Source organism: Petaurus breviceps, unplaced genomic scaffold, assembly GCF_028583685.1.
Source record: "Petaurus breviceps papuanus isolate PSGF00001 unplaced genomic scaffold, PetGlider_PUasm1.0 151, whole genome shotgun sequence".
Taxonomy (NCBI): domain Eukaryota; kingdom Metazoa; phylum Chordata; class Mammalia; order Diprotodontia; family Petauridae; genus Petaurus; species Petaurus breviceps.
The window spans coordinates 7,016,341-7,033,911 of NW_027185712.1; the positions used below are offsets into that span (position 1 = coordinate 7,016,341).

At 34.0% G+C, this 17,571-nt stretch overlaps 1 protein-coding gene across 4 annotated transcripts in view; it reads right to left on the reverse strand.

Moving 5' to 3' along the window:
• PIK3C3 (phosphatidylinositol 3-kinase catalytic subunit type 3) overlaps positions 1-17,571 on the reverse strand; it is a 188,709-nt gene that overhangs the window by 150,847 nt on the left and 20,291 nt on the right. For all 4 annotated transcript variants that reach the window (XM_069075552.1, XM_069075536.1, XM_069075528.1 and 1 more), the window contains 4 exons: positions 15,714-15,809; positions 13,002-13,073; positions 10,411-10,515; positions 9,524-9,616 (listed from right to left, as the gene is read on the reverse strand). In XM_069075552.1, coding sequence (XP_068931653.1) covers positions 9,524-9,616; positions 10,411-10,515; positions 13,002-13,073; positions 15,714-15,809 — 366 coding nt within the window. The remainder of the gene's footprint in view (positions 1-9,523; positions 9,617-10,410; positions 10,516-13,001; positions 13,074-15,713; positions 15,810-17,571) is intronic.

Below are 17,571 nucleotides of genomic sequence, written 5' to 3' on the forward strand. Positions count from 1 at the left end.
CATTTCCAAAATGTATTTCTAAGTTGGGGAGGGAAACAAAACAATACTTCATGAATAATTAGAACAAAAACTCCCTCATTTCATAGAAAGTCAAGTTTTAATAGAAATACATTGTTATGTACTTATTTTAAGTAAATCATTCAGCAGGCCAACATATCTACCTCAGTAACTGAAAAAGCATAATTCCACAGATTTGTAGATTTATAGATTTATTAGTAAGATATATAGTGCTTTGTCAGCAAAGGGCATAAGGCACTACTGCACACAGAACTTCATAACTTTACATTAAATTTAACAACTGTAAACAGGAAAGCAGACAAAGGAAGAGGATGGATAGTAAAAGGGAAAGATAGATAACAAAGAAAACAGAACAATTATAAAGTTATGAGAAAATATTTAATAATAATATCAAATCCCCAAACTTTCGCTTTATTGAGTGTCCAGCACAGGGCAATGGCACAATGTGATTAGAATTCAGTTTTACTTCAAATTGTACCATTATTTTTTTTTTTAATTTTTAAAAGAGCAGGGCTTCTTATACTGGGATCAATGGACTCCTAATCTGTGGATTGATTTCAGGGGCTCTATGAGCTTGAAGGAGAAAAAAATACATCTTAATTTCCTCTGTAAGCTATATATTGTATTTTGCATTTAAAAGCATGATTTGGAGGTGTCTACAGGTTTCCTCGGATTGCCAAATAAGTCTATGACACAAAAAAGGTTAAGAATCCCTGAATTAGAGGGATAAAAAGTCAGGTCCTTTAGGTCAACTGTCAGGTTTGAAAAATTAACCCATGCAGTTTATATTAGCATGGTTCCCTGCAAGGAGTAAATGTTAATAATATTCGCTTCCTTAATTGTTTTCATTCATCCCTTATTCTCTTCCTCAGAAAGATCCTCTAAATTCCTAGTCAATTACTCCATGATAATAATGCTCCAATGGTGTTTCCTGAACTAAGCTCCAGTTACTATTTCCAAAATGCATGTGGATTACTTCCACTTAGATTTTTAACAACTCTGCAGTTTGACACATAAAACCCTTCACAATCTGGTTGCAATCTACTCTTCCAGACAATTCTTATTGCTTGTCTTCATGCTCTAATATAACTGACCTACTTGCTGTTCCACAAACTCAGTATTATATATCCTACCTCCATGAATCTGTTTCTCATTCCTGATGTGTACTTCTTTCTGACTGCCATCTCTTAGAATCCTTAGTTTCATTCAAGATTCATTTTAGAGCAGGGGCAGCCAGGTAGTAGAGTGAGTAAGAGCACCGGCTCCAGTGTTGGGATCACCTGCGGATCGAATCCGGGCTCAGACACTTAGCACCCACCCAGAACCCTTGAGCAAGTTACTTAACCCCAATTGCTTAGGGGCAGCCAGGTGGCTCAGCTAGTAAGAGCACCGGCTCCAGTGTTGAGATGACCTGGATCAAATCCGGGCTCAGATACTCAGCACCACACCCAGAAATAACTGGCCGTGTAACCTTGAGCAAGTTACTTAACCCCAATTGCTTAAAAAAAAAAAAAAGATTCATTTTAGGGTGAGCTAGGTGGCACAGTGGATAGCGCACTGGCCCTGGAATCAGGAGACCCAGATACTTACTAAGCTGTGTGACCCTGGGCAAGTCATTTAATCCCACTTTCTTCCAAGGGAAAAAGAAAAAGATTTACTTAAGGAACTACCTCCTGCAAACAGTCTTTCTTGAACCCTCTACTTGTAGTTCCTTCTCCTTCAAATTATCTTATAGTCTTAGTCCCTGGGATAAAGGAGAACTAGTGAGCTGAAATGAACACCTCAAATTAAACATATCCCCAAACAAACTCATAGTCTCTCTCTACCCCATCTCTACCTTTTATTCTGAGCCCATTCATTCATTCATTCATTGAATTCTAGTCATACCTCCTTGGAAAAAGTCTCACCTAAACCAGATCATCCCCAAAGCATCCAATACAAAATTAAGAGTCTTTCCCCTCCCCCCCCAAATGTAATGGCTATATGCCTATATGACCCAACTCAAGATCAGATGACTACACCAAAGTTTGTGTGTGTATTCAGACAGGAAAATGTTTGTAGTGATAATTACCAACTAGTGAAAAAGTGTTAAAAGTACCAGCTTAGAACAACCAACCTCGCAAAGCTCATTTATGGATATGAAGGGTTTATAGAATAATGTTTCATAAACAAGTATTGATTTAAAGGCCTACTATGTGAAAGCCATTGTGGTGGGGAGAAGGATACAAGTATTCAAAAAATTACATTTTTTTTTAATCTAAAGGTCATTGAGAGGGAGGGGAGAAGAGGCAAAAAGAGACACTTTTTAAAATAAAATCAGATAATGGTGGATTTCAATTCTTTTAACATGGTGGTGTCAAACTCAGATAGAAACAGATCCCTGACAACTGCATGCTGACTTAGAAAACTACAAATTAACATAATCTATGTTGTACTGTACTTTTATTTATTTTGTTAAACATTTCCCAATTACACTTTAATCTGTTGGGCCCCAACAGAAGTTTTGCTTACAGTATACATGAGTTTGACACCTCTGCTTTAATATCTCAGTTTCTAAAGTGCTACACAAAGAATTTGCACTTAAGGTGACAAAATCAAGAAAAGCAGATGAACCAGAAAAAGTATGCACAGAAAAAATACATGCTAAAAGAAGCATAATATTTAAAACACAGAGGGATTTATTTTTAAGGTAACTGAAAGAGCAAGATACCAAACAGGAAAAAAAATCACCAGGACTATTTCTATTCTTCAAAGGGTGAGCCATAAAACTCCCTGCCATCCCTATAAGATGTTTATTGGAACAAGCTTCATACAATGAGAATATCCATGATGAAAACGTGAAAAGGTGATAGGCTGGCTTTTGCAAGCAATTTTGCACAGAAAAATTAATCTTCATTCACAGAACTGAATGTAAAGTTTGAAAATACAAGATTTCAACTGTTTTTAATATTTTTTAGTTACAAAAAAGAACAATGAACTGACTTCTCCAACAAGGTTTTTCTCCTGCATGTTTGAAGCATCCAAGATATAGATTTAGATTTAACCACAGAGATAGAAATTCTATTAATATCAAGGCATAAAATAAGAGGTTATATATTAGCTTAAGGGGCCTGTTTTCCTCATGGAAAATGTTCTCCAGAGCACAAAGAGAAGGCACATTTCATTAATTAATGTTATAAGAGGCATAAGTACTCAAATTTAATTTTGCTTCTTTCTTCTTTGCAATGGAGAAGAATCTTTGGGTTGCAAAGGACAGAACAAAAAATGGCTATTTCAGAACTGAAACAATTTAAGTACGGAAACAGCAAGCAAGCACCAAGCTTGGTACCTGGGACAAATTCAAGTCAGCAAGTCCAAATGAACTACCTCCTAGCTCTGTCTGCTTCACTATGTATCAGTTCATGTAAGTCTTTCCAGGTTTTTCTGAAATCATCTTGATTGTCATTTTTTACAGCACAATAATATTCCATTACAATCACACACCACAGCTTATTTAGCCATTCCACAATTGATGAGCATCTCTTTGATTTCTAATTCTTAGTAAACATAAAAAGAGCTGCTATAAATATTTTTGTACAAATAAGTCCTTTTCTATTTTTTTTTTTATCTTTGAGATATAGACCTGGCAGTGGTATTGCTGGATCAAAAGGTATGCATAGTTTTATATCCCTTTAGGTATAGTCCCAAATTGCTCTCCAGAATGGTTGGATCAGTTCACAAATCCACCAATAGTGCATCAGTGTCCCAGTTTTCCCACATCCCCTCCAAAATCCAACATTCTCCTTTTTTTGTCATTTTAGCCACTCTGATATGTATAAGGTGGTACCTCAGAGTTGTTTTAATTTGCATTTCTCTGATCAATGGTGATTTAGAGGATTTTTTCATATGATTAAAGATAGTGTTGATTTCTTTGTCTAAAAACTGACTTCATATCCTTTGAAAATTTATCAGCAAGGGAATGACTCATATTTTTATAAATCTGACTCAGTTCTCTATATATTTGAGAAATGAGGGCTTTATCAGAGATACTTTTTGCAAAAAAAAAATTTCCCAGTTTTCTGCTTTTAATTTTGTTTGCATGAAAACTTAAATTTTATATTATCAAAATTATTTTATATTTTGTAAAGCTCTCTATATCTTCTTTGGTCCTAAATTCTTCCCTTATCTATAAATCTGACAGATAAATTATGCCATGCTCTCTTAATTTGTTTATGGTATCACCATTTATGTATGAACCCATTTTGACCTTTTTTTTTTTTTAAAGCAATTGGGGTTAAGTAATTTGCTCAAGGTTACACGGCCATTTATTTTGAGTGGGTGCCAAGTATCTGAGGCCGGAACCAATTCCGGGTCTCCCGATGCCGGGGCCAGTGGCTCTTACTGCGCCACCAGGCCGCCCCTTGACCTTATTTTCTTATATGTTGTGAAATGTTGGTCTATACCAAGTTTCTACCATACTGTTTTCCAGTTTTACCACCAGTTTCTATCAAATAGTGAGTTTTTGTTCCAAAAGCTTAGATCTTTGGGTTTATCATATATTAAGTTACTATGGTCATTTACTATGTAATTTGTACCTAAACTACTCCACTGATCCACCACTCTATTTCTAAGCCAGTACCACACTGTTTTGCTAATTACCACTTTATAATATGGTTTGAGATCTAGTATGGCTAGACCACCTTCTTTCATATTTTTTTTCATTGAATCCCTTGATATACTTGAGCTTTTGCTGTTCCAGATGAATTTGGGTTTTGTTTTGGTTTTTTTTGCTCTATAATTTAATAGTTTCATTAGGATGGCACTAAATAGATTAATTTAGATAGAATTGTCTTTTTTATTATGTTGGCTCAGCTTACCCATGAGTAATCAATATATTTCCAATTGTTTAGATCTGATTTTGTGTGAAAAGTGTTTTATAGTTATATTCATATAGTTCCTGAGTTTGTCTTGGCAGGTAGACTCCCAAGTACTTAATACTGTCTACAGTTATTTTAAATGGAATGTCCTTTTCTGTCTCTTGCTGCAGGACTTTGTTGGAAATATATGGAAATTTAGGTGGGTTAATTTTGTATCCTGCTGCTTTGCTAAAGTTGTTGATGATTTCAAATTGTTTTTCAATTGATTCTCTAGGTTTTTCTAAGTATAATGCCATATTTTCAAAGAGTGATAGTTGTGTTTCTGCACTGCCTATTCTAATTTATTTAATTCTTTTTCTTCTCTTATTGCTATAGCTAACATTTCTAGCATGACATTAAATAACAGAAGTGATAATGGGCATCCTGTCTTCACCCCTGCTTCTACTGGCAAGGATTCTATCTTATCCCCATTACAGATAATGCTTGCTGATGGTTTTATATAAATATTACTTATCATTTTAAGGTAACTCCACCCTATGTTTTCTCATGTTTTTAACAAGAATGGGTACTTTTTTCCAAAGGATTTTCTGCATCTATTGAGATAATCATGATTTCTGTTGGTTTTGTTACTGATGGGATCAATTATGCTAATAGTTTTCCTAATATTGAACCAGCCCTGAATTTCTGGTATAAATCCCACCTAGTCATAATGTATGAGCTTTGTTATATATTGTGGTAATCTCTTTGTTAGTAATTTATTTTAAAATTGTGCCTCAATATTTATTAGGAAAATTGGTCTATAATTTTTTTTCTCTGTTTTGGCTCTTCCTGGTCTGGCTATCAGCACCATATTTGTGTCATAAAAGGAATCTGGTAGGACTCTACCTATTTTTCCAAATAGTTTACATAGTATTGGGATTAACTCTTCTTTAAGTGTTTGTTAGAATTAGCTTGTGAATCCATCTGGTCTTGGGGATTTTTTCCTTAGGAAGTTCATTGATGGTTTGTTCAATTTCTTTTTCTAAGACTGGGTTATTTAAATATTTTATTTCTTCTGTTAATGTGGCTAATTTATATTTTGGTAGATATTCATCCATTTCATTTAGATTGTCAAATTTATTGGCACATAATTGTTAGGCAAAAGAGTTCCTAACAATTGTCTTAATTTACTCTTTTTGATACTAGTAATTCAGTTTTATTTTCAAGTCAAATTAACCAATGGTTTATCTATTTTATTGAGGTTTTGGTTTGTTCTTTATTTTTTCCCATAAAACCAGCTTCTAGTTTTATTTATTAATTCAATGGTTTTCTTACTTTCAGCTCTATTAATTTCTCCTTTGATTTTCAGGATTTCCAATTTGGTGTTTAATTGGGGACTTTTAATTTGTTCTTTGTCAAGTTTTTTTTTAGTTGTATGCCCCATTCATTAATTTGCTTTTTCTCTATTTTACTGATGTAAGCGATTAGAGATATACATTTTCCCCTAAATACCACTTAGGCTGCATCCCACAAATTTTGGCATGTTGTCTCATTGCTGTCATTTTCTTTAATGAAATTATCAATTGTTTCTATGACTTGTTCTTTGACCCACTTGTTTTTTTGGATTAGATTACTTAATTTCCAATTAATTTTTAATTTTTTCATTATCTATTACTGAATGTAATTGTTATTGTATTACAATATGAAAAGGATGCATTTATATTTCTGCTTTTCTGCATCTGATTGTGAAGTTTTTACATCCCAATACAGTCAATTTTTGTGTAGGTTCCATGTACTGCTGAGAAAAAGGTATATTCCTTTCTATTTCCATTCAATTTTCTCAGAGATCTATCATATCTAACTTTCCAAAATTTTACTCCTCTCCTTCATTTCTTTCTTGTTTATTTTTTGGGTAGATGTATCTACCTCTGAGAGGGGAAAGCTGCTTAGTATAGTATTACTTCCATGTGTTCTTTGGTCTGTACATTTCAGCTACCTTAATTTGATATCCTGTAGTTCAGTGTGGATTAGATTATGGTGAATTCAATACATTATTTCTTGAAACCTAGCTTATACGAAAACTATATGACCAAAGTCAATTTTTTGCTAAACAACTTTCAAGTCCTTTGGATATAAAATTCTGGCTACAAAATTTAAGACTCCCCAGAAGTTGGTTTCAGTCACACCTTTCCTTTCAGTAAGCTTATTTTTCTTGCTCTTTTTCTTTGCTATCTCACCTGCTTCTTTCCACCTAGTACATTACAAATTGTCTCATTCCTGGTTCAGTGATATCAGATGGATAAAAGTTATGTTGACAGAAGTCTATGCTGATTACTTGGCCATCCAGATAAGAGGCCCATGCCTGAGTTTCCATTACCCATCAATCTTCTTCTAGAGAGTTGCTATACAAACTATCAAAAAAGGGAACAGGACCATAAATGAAAGTCTTTATACATAATCTGACAACTATAAAATTATTTTCCTTTTCCTGAAGTTGAAAAACAAAACTTCAGTTAATAAAAGAGTCAAGGACTAGACTAAGTTCTAGAATACAACTTACACAAAGAATGGGCCCAGAATTGAGGTGAGAGGGATCTACAAATATTTGGGCTAGAACCACTGCTTCAGAGCCCCAATGCTTTTCAGCTCAAATACCATCCCTTTCATTTCCTGAACTCTGTTCACTTCTCACCTTTTGCCTCTTGGACTGAGGAGTCTCAGGACTTAAATGTTAGACATTATTAGTCTGTCCCTAAGTCTCAGCACCCATTCAGCACCTGTGCCTCATAAATTGGAAGAGAACTGACTCACTTTCTGTCACTGATAGGACTACTGATGTTTGGAGTCCCCCCAAAAGGTACTATGTACCCATTAGCTAGCAAAATGAGCACCCAAAGTGGGTGCCTTGCCCAGTAACTTCTTAAACCTGCCAGACTAACTATAAATCTATAATCGGAAAGATTAATTCAAGCACTTAAGAAGACCAAAGAGAAGGGAACTAGTTAAAAGGCTATTATAATAGCTTAGGAAAATAATAAAAGCATTATTTAACATAATTGCAATGAAATAGAAACAAGGGAAAAAACAAGAAAGGAAGGAAGAAGGCTGAATATAAATGCATCCTTTTCATATCATAATACAATAACAATTACATTCAATAATAGATAATGAAAAGAGATTAAAAATTAAATAGAACTGGCTACAAATCAAAGATGATTTTAGTCAGTCCATCAACAAACATTTAATTAAGTGCCTATTATATGCCAGACACTGTGATAAGCTCTGGGTATGCCAAAAAAAAAAAAAATAGACATAAAGAAAGAAAAAGAAAAGGCAAAAGGCAATCTTTGCTTGGGAGGAGTTCAGAATGTAGTATGAAAGGCAATATGCAAGTAACTATGTACAAACAAGCTACAGACGGGATATATCAGAAATAATCAACAGACATAGGCACTAGAGTTAAGAGGAATCAGCACAAGTTTCCTGTAGAAGGTGAGATTTTAGCTGAGACCCAAAGGAAGAAAGGAAAGGTAGGATGCAAAGATACAAAGTGAGAGAGTATTCCAGACAAGAGGGGCAGCCAGGGAAAATACCCTAAGCCTAGAGATGAAATATCTTATTCAAGGAATACCATGAAAGGGAGTATCAATGGATGAAAGCATATGTTTTATAGTAGGAGGGGGAAGAAGAGCTAGAAGGTATAAGAAGCCTGGAATATTGGGGGCTGTTAATGAGGTGAGCAATCTTATAAGGGGTTTTGAAAGTCAAAAAAAGGATTATATATTTGATTCTGTAGATCAGAGTTACTGAATAGAGGAGGATGACTTGTCAGATCTACATTTAAGGAAAATCATTTTGATAGTGTAGAAGATAGAGTGAAGTGGAGAAAGACTTATGGCAGGCAAACCAAGCAGGTGTGAGATGATGAAGGCCTGCACAAGGATGGTAACAGTATCAGAAGAGAAAAGGAAACATATTTAAAATATAGTACAAAGGTGAAATCGACAGCTTGGATATGGGAGGGTGAAAGTGAGGAGTCAAAGATGACACCTAGGTTATGAGTCTGGAGAATGGAAAGATGGTAAATGCCCCTTGACAAAGAAAGGAAAGTTTGTAAGGGGGGAAGAATTTGAGAAAAAAAAAAAAGTTCACTTTTGGACACGCTGAGCTTATGAAGTCAACAGGACTTCCATTTAGAGAGGTCTATATTAGATAGAGATTTAAGACTGGAGGTCAGCAGGGAGGTTAAGATTAGATAAGCAGAGTTGAGACTCATCAGTACAGAGATGATAAGTGAATCCATTAGAAAAGATAAGATGATCAAGCAAAAAAAATACAAATGGAGAAGAGAAGAGGGACTGATGTCAAGGTTTTAGGAATGGCTGACATGGAGAACAGTAACATCAGGAGAAATAGCTAGTGGTGATGGGAAATGGATAATGTTAATACAATTTATTAGCATGAAATGAATAGCCCATTTTTTAAGCTCTTTCTTAAGAGCCCAATTCTTAATTATTATTACTTAACTTTATAGTAAGCAGAACTTTTTGCACAACTGAATAGTTAGTACATTGAATTTTTATTTTGCCTTGTGAGAAATTGTGTGTTCCATAGAAGTTTCAAGAATTTTTATATTAGTTGGCACAGAAACAAAAAGACATGAAGCTTACCTTTTCCTGATTAGTAAGGTAATATCTAAACTTCCAAACCAGATCTTGTTCTTCATATGTAAGCTGTTTCGTTGGTGGATAACTTACTATAATCTATCAAAAATAATGAAATTTATTTTGTTTGTTAAAAGCTGGATTTCAGAATTTTTTTACCCTAATGACAAACTCTGAATGACTACCTCTCAAAATAATGAAGATGCACAAGCATCTAAGATTCAAGTATGTCCCTCACATTCAAAAGAATCAGAGATTATTATAAATTAATAGAGGGTTAGGAGGAACCGTTGAGATTATCCTGTTCAGCCTCAATTTACAAACTGGCAAACTAACGGACTAATCTAGAGGAGGTAACAGGTAGGATTCAAACCTGATTCCATCAGTCCTAGACCAGTAGTAATTTGACTAGATTCAAGTGTCTCTTTGGTTTCACAGAGTTAACGTGTAAGACAAATAAGTACATGTAGCCCCTGATTTTTGTAGTTTGGAATATATACTCTGGTCTTTAGAGACTTTTCAGTCTTCATTCATTCATTTCAAAGACTACATACGCATGCTTCTGAACAATCCACCAAAAAACAAGGCATTTTTTTTCCATAATGAGGCAAAATATTCAGGAATATTTTTCAGTATTAGAGAAAGAATCAACTACAGGTTACATCTTCATGGACCTCTAATTCAATGGACCTTCGAAAATGTTCCGGGAGGCAGAGGAAAAATAAAATAGAAACTAAAAAAGTTTAAACAGACCATGACACTAAAATTGCACTTAACATGATAAAACTGTATCTAAGAATCACTTTAATTTCTTAGATACTCTGTAAAAATTTCAATACTAACAAAGGTTATAAAATTTTAATTAGCACATAAGAAATTCAACATTAACTTACATTTAGCTGATCTCTGGTGGCAGCATTAGGTTTCAGATCATGGTCAGATGGTCCACTTCTCAAACTTCGGGCAAGTTTGTGATGTTTGCTTTCAACTAAATTCTCCTACAAATAAGAATTATTATTAAGAATGTATTATTATTCAGAATGTATAATTATTATTAACAATGTGTAAGTCCTAATAACCAAGTTGTAAAGAGAATAACAAAACAATTTATCATAAGTATGACAATTTTATAGGAATCTATAGTATTTCATATCAATACTACTTTAGTCTTTAATGTTATCATTAAATATAGATTGTCAACTTGAAAATAGGGAAAATTGAGGAAGAAAATTATAAATTACTAAACACAGAATCACAGAATGATACAGCTAAAAGGAAACTTAGAGACTATTCAGTTTAAACATATTTTACAGATGCGGGAACTGGGGCTTAAGGAGATTAAATTCCATGTCCAAAGTCACATGGCTAGCAAACAGCAAGTCTGGAATTTGAATCAATGTCTCTTGCTGTCCCAAGATACTGGGGAGAAAAAGCCTCCCCACTACTTCCAGATTTACAATAGCACAGAATTTTAGAACTAAAAAGGAGTTCTGTATTCATCTAGTCTAATAAATACACACACAAAAAAAATCGCCCTAAAACTGACCCAATTCAGCCTCTGCCTGAAGACCTCCAAAGAGGAAGAAGCCACCATCTCTCAAGGTTTCTCTTTCATATATCTCTAAATAATTAGGAAGGTTTCTTGATATTGAGCTTAAATTGCAATTTAGACTCCTTGTAATTTCTACCTCCCAGTCTAACTACTGCCCTCTAAGGAAATAGAACAAGTCTAGTCCTTCCTCCACATAACAGATCTTCAAGTACTTGAATCAGTCAGTCAACAACCACTTACTAAGCATCTACTATGTGCCAGGCACTGTGCTAAATTCTAGAGGTACAAAGATTAATGAAAAACAAAAAACAGTCCTTGCTCTGAAGGAGCTTGTGCTCCAGGGTGGCCTCCAATCTATAATGAGGCAAGAGAATACAGCTTCGTGTGAGTATTTCTCCAGTCAATGATTTTCTTTATCAATCGGAAGAGAAGTACATTTCTACCCTAAGAAACCCAGAGCTCAAACACCTACTCTTCTTCTCAGTGTACCCACACATATTCCCTCTTGACCAAAATGATTCAATTCCTCAATGCCTATAACTATAATCACCTCTTGGGAGATTTATTTCTTTGTTAATTCACTGACCTTGATTCTGAACTAAATTAATATACAAGGTGCAAAAATGTTAGTGCTATTAAAGCTTAAAACTACATCAAGACTTTTGGGACACTCTTGTGTTTTAAAAATCCAAAAGGAAATCAATAAAAAACACTCAACAAGATATTCTCTAAGGTGGGAGGGGTGAAGGATGAAGAAGATACTTATAATTTGAAAGCTAATAGTAACTTAATATAAAGACCTAGTTGCTACTTTGGAAACACAACAGAAAATAAAGCAAACACACACACACACACAGAGTGAAATTGTGAAACCGAATTGCCTGGTACAGTTAAGAGAGAGGCTGCACATAAGTAAATTATAGTTTTCTCCTTTAAATGTCAGATCTTATTTTCTTTTAAACATTTTGGATAGTAATTTTTCTAATATAGATTACACACTTCCCTGACTCCCTAAGCAGAGTATACTGAACATAATATAACCTTTTTTTTTTGATGACTCAGGGTCATTATTACGAACATCAATTATTGTACTGTGCTGTAATACAGTTATACCCCGAGAGGCTACTGAAATATATGGGGTAGTTTGCTTCTACATTAAATGGCCCTAAGAGGGCTATTCTTTTTTAGTTCATGTCCACTTTTTATAGTTTCAGGGGCTTTTTTTTTGATCTTCAATATTACTGTCAAGTTCTCAGTTGTGATTTCTTGCTTCTGCAAATGTGCCTGCCTACAGCAGCCCCTCCTACTCCTTTATAATTTGCTGCTTATAAATATACCAGCTCTGAGTAAGGGTCTGTCCTATGATAAAAGTACATGAGATTTAGTGTATGGACTTTGTGACATCTATATGTGGATTGCTGCTAAGATACTTTTTTCCTACTTAGAATCAGAGAGACTTAAGAGTTGACAGGATTGTCTAAAATCATCTAATTCTTCATCCAAAGCAAGAATCTTCTCTAAAATATTTGTAACAGATCCAATCCTCTAAATAAAATTTCTAATAGCAAATTTCATTACCTTGCTCATTTCATCCCTGGAAAACTCTAATTTCTTGTCAATTTTCCTTCTGTAGAGTGAAAATCTTCTACACATTGGTTTGCTTCTACTGTACTAGACCATATTTTGCTCTCCACAGCTATAAAGAATAAAGCCAATTCCTATTTCATAACTGCCCTTCAAAAAGAGATAACATGTCCTACTTAAATATCCCTTATCCTCCCTAGTTTCTTTAGTCACTAGGTATTCAAATATAGTTGAATTTGCCAGCTAAGTGGATTCAAGGTAAGAGTGGTATAGCTATATATTTTGAAAACAGCATGAGGTAAAAAAGCATCATCCTAGGAAATATATTGTAACTGCACTGTAACTCACCATAGACATCTGGGGGTCAGGCACTTTCACTATCTCAAAACTCGTTAAAATTGGGGATGACTCATCACCATCCTAGATGCCAAAGGAAGGAAGGAGAAAATACAAGAATGAAGGAAAGGAAAAAGAAATAGCACTTTAAAATGCTCTAGGAATACTGAAAAACAATAAATGGGTTGTGGTCTAATTATGTCATTATATTTTTTGTTGATGATTATGAAAATTTCTATACTTCATCAGGAGGCCTCCTTCAAGAAAAAGATCTAATGTGTTTTTTCTCCTCCTTTGGGGGCCATAGGGACAAGGTACTGATTTAAGGAAAAATCAAAGTCTATGGATGAAAATGTGCATCAGATTTTAGAGAGCTAAGATCCATGAGCAATGATGTTTTATTTCCTTCTGAAACTTTCATAAAATGATATGCTGGCTTTGTTATATTTATCTGCAAAAATTGCCAAGTAAATATGGTGAGCTTAAGGAAAGAAAAAGTAAGTGTGATACGACATGAGGTTCATTCAAGGAGCAAGGCCTTCTTACAGGGGTGGCCGATTTCACATGGCTACCAATCTATACACTATTCAAGATTCAGCAGTACAACTCTTCAGGGGAACATTGGCTCAGGAGTATGTAAATCTTAAAAGAATTTATAAATTGGGGCAGCCAGGTAGCACAGCCAGTAAGACTGGCTCCAGTGTTGGGATCACCTGCGGATCGAATCCGGGCTCAGACACTTAGCACCCACCCAGAAACACCTGGCCGTATAACCTTGAGCAAGTTACTTAACCCCAAGTGCTTAGGGGCAGCCAGGTGGGTCAGCGAGTAAGAGCACCAGCTCCAGTGTCTGGATGACCTGGAGATCAAATCCCGGGCTCAGACACTCAGCACCACACCCAGAAATAACTGGCAGTGTAACCTTGAGCAAGTTACTTAACCCAGATTACTTAAAAAAAAAAAAAAAGAATTTGTAAATTGTAAAGGAAAAAAATTATCTTTAACACAAGAACAATCTTTGCTTTTTAATCCTCAATACCATTAAAGTAAAGTAGAATAATAAATACTATGTCCACATAAAGGACCAGTGGCATTAAGATTAGAGTTATTTGTGAACTGAAGTTTATACCAAGCTGGTAAGTTTTCAAATACTGATATATTTTCCTCTTTAAACAGTCTGCAATAAAATTGGGAAAAGCTGAAAAAGAAAACTATTATCATTTCACTTCAGTACAGTAATTGAGTCTTACATAAAGCCACAAACTCCTGTAGCCATTATTTAACAGGCTGGTTTTCAGTCACACCACCAGAAAACCCATTTATCAACCCAACTGTGACAAGTAATCTTCACTTAGACTATCTGTCACAAAAGACAGGTGACAAGAAAGTCTATTTCCATTAGATTCAATACACTGGACCAGTAATCTTTACACTAAGTGGAAGTATGACAGGTTGGGTAGACAGCTACTAATTTATGAACAATTTTCAGGGAGCAGTAGAAAGGGATCAAGAACTTGTTGAAATATGCTTTCAAAAAATACCCTTAGAAATTCTATTAATTACTTTTTTAGCTACTCTATTATCAATTATTAAATTATCTTAAGTAAATTTAGAACTTTGCCCCTGTTTCTCCATATATGTGTTACCATATTATTCTCATTATCTCTGCTTGGACTACAATAGTCCCATGAGACCAAGAAATTTATTGTTCAAATCTAATTATATAGAGTATAATTAGTATGTGGGCACATGATGTTATTATATAATGCTGATAAGTTAGTTTCATCTTAACATTTCACTCTTTAGTGTAGAAAATGTTTATAAAACATTAATTATTAAACGCTTTATCTGATTTCATCCCAACTCTTGTTTAAAGAAGGATTCAAATGGGTCCATTACTCAGAATCTTTAGCCTAAAAGGAGAAATACACAAAGTAAAAATAAACCATAAAATAGAATGAAGAGAGAAATAAATCATATAATTTTAATTCAAAAGTATCACCAAAAATGGTCATGAGCTAACAAAAACACACCATCTTCCCTGGCTTTACGTCACAAAAACCTCTTAAAGAATCTGGAAAAGAATACATAACAGCTTAAGGAAAAATAATATTAAAACAAACAGTTAATTTGTCATTTCTAAAGCAGAATACATTGTAATTTTTCTGCATTTTTTTTTATAACTGCAGCAGAACAATAACACTTATTATGTTAGCTATTTCAAAAGTTTGGACACATTTCCATAGAGAAAGAAATTTTGTGGAGTACATAAAGGTATATCAATAAAACTCACTAAGAGATGAAGAAAAATTATTTTCCACAAGAGAAATAAAATTATAAATAGTCGCTTGTTCTCATTAAATTTATCATTCAAAAAAAGTATGCATGATTCTTCATAATTTTAATGAAACATCAGTATTTAATTTTATGAGTATTACTGATGTCTTCCTCTCCAATTTGAAGAACAATAAATCAAAAAATTTTAATCACTTGCATTTTTATCGAATTCTGTAATCTAGAACTGCATTACGTGAATGACTGGCTTCTGTAATCTTGTTGTAGCTATACTATTTGATTTGTATGTACATAAACAGCTGTTGCTGACAGCTGTCTGCTGCTTTCTTACAACTAAATAATTCATCTCAGCAGGAATGTTCAGTAATTTTAAAAATTCTCTCCCCCAATCTGTTTTAAAGAGGCCATAAATAGGTCCAAGTCACATACCTTCTCATAGTAAACTATACCATATTCCTTATCTTCACATTTGACACATCGAAACTCAACCATTAGGTACATAAAATTAGAACTGCGCTTTTCACTCTATAAAAAAAAAAGAAACTATATAAAGTAAAGCCTGGCAGTTTTAGAATTTGCATTAATATAGAGTACAGATCAGGATATCAAGTAAAATAATACTTCCTGGAAAGATTATAATTTTTATTTATATCACCACATTCATCAAAACATTTAGTATCTGTTATTCTAACAACTTTCTCAAATCTCACTCCAGAACTATTTTATATAAATACTGACGCATAGAAGATTTATGTTTCTATAGTAAAAACCTCTTAGGTTTAGTCATTTAAAACAAAGATATTTAACAGTTCAATCACAGGAGTAATTCCAAATGTGAAACTGAGCAGTAGTTTAGGAAAGCCTACTGAGCCAAAGTTAACTATGCATAAAAGAGTATTTGTAGGCAAGCATCTTGAGTAAATAAAAATAAGAAAATAGGAATTGCTAAAATCAACATTTAAAAACACACGTAGAAAATGGAAAATAATTTTACTAAATGTTAAATGGGATTGGTACTTAAGAATACAAACATTTATTCCAAATTAGTTTTTACAATAAGTCTATTGCTAGGGCGGCTAGGTGGTGCAGTGAATAGAGCACTGGCCCTGGAGTCAGGAGGACCTGAGTACAAATCTGGCCTAACACTTAACTAGCAATGTAACCTTGGGCAAGTCACTTAACCCCAACTGCCCTGCCCTTCCCCCTTCAAAAAACAAAAAAGTCTATTGCTAGCAAATTTTCAAAATGATTAGGAAAAAAAAGAATTCACTATTCTCAAATTCCAAATAAGTAACATCTGACATCATAGTTACTTTAAAAAAATTGACAATAATGACTTGGAGTAAAAACAGAGAACTGAATCAGTAAAAAGGAAAAAAAAACCCTTCATAAGAGTTAATTGTAAGAAAAAGAACACTTAAAGCCACTACCTTCTCCTTTTCTATGCGATGATCTAACTGCTCAGAGACTCTAAATTAAGTCTGTCTAGACCCTGTGGTGCTCATTATAGGCTGGGCCATATTACAAAATTGATATTCCTCCCTCCTAATTTGATTAATATAATTGTTATTTCCATTCTCCAAACAGATAATGTTAGGCTTAACATCTGGTACATGGAGGCACAATATTCAAAAGTAAAACTGTTTATATTCTGAAAATAACTGCACTAATTTCATCCTTTGATAAGATTTTTCCATGCCATTTTCATTATACACGGTCAAGAACAAATGCTCAAGATACTTTGTAATATTCCAAGAACTGTTAGATTTCTGTAAAGAGTATAGAAAATAGGCACCATTTTACTTGAGCAGAAAGTATTCTAAAGTTGGGACAAATTGCCTGAAGTAAGTAGGATCATAAAAATAAAGTGACTAAATTATCTGACATTGGTAGTCTGAGATTATTTAGAATGCAAATGAATAAGAAAGATAAAAATACTAAACTTTACAAACATAATTTCTGTGATGTGAGATACCTATGACATATACTATCCCCTTCCTGGTTCTAAAGTCAAATAGAGAAGCCACAGGTGTCCCAAAAAAGTTTTCTAGGTACCAAGTCCTAAGAGGACAACATAGAACATTTTCATGTATGCAGGATACCTAGCTACCCAGACCCCAGATTCTCCTTAAAGATGCATGAACAGAAAAATTATCAAAACATTTATTTTAAAAATAAAATGATACAATCTATTATGAATGTAAGCTGCTAGCCCTAAATATTCATGAAAAGACAGGCAAGTAAGAAAAAAAAAGAGTGTGTGTGTATTTAGTTATTTATTTATAGG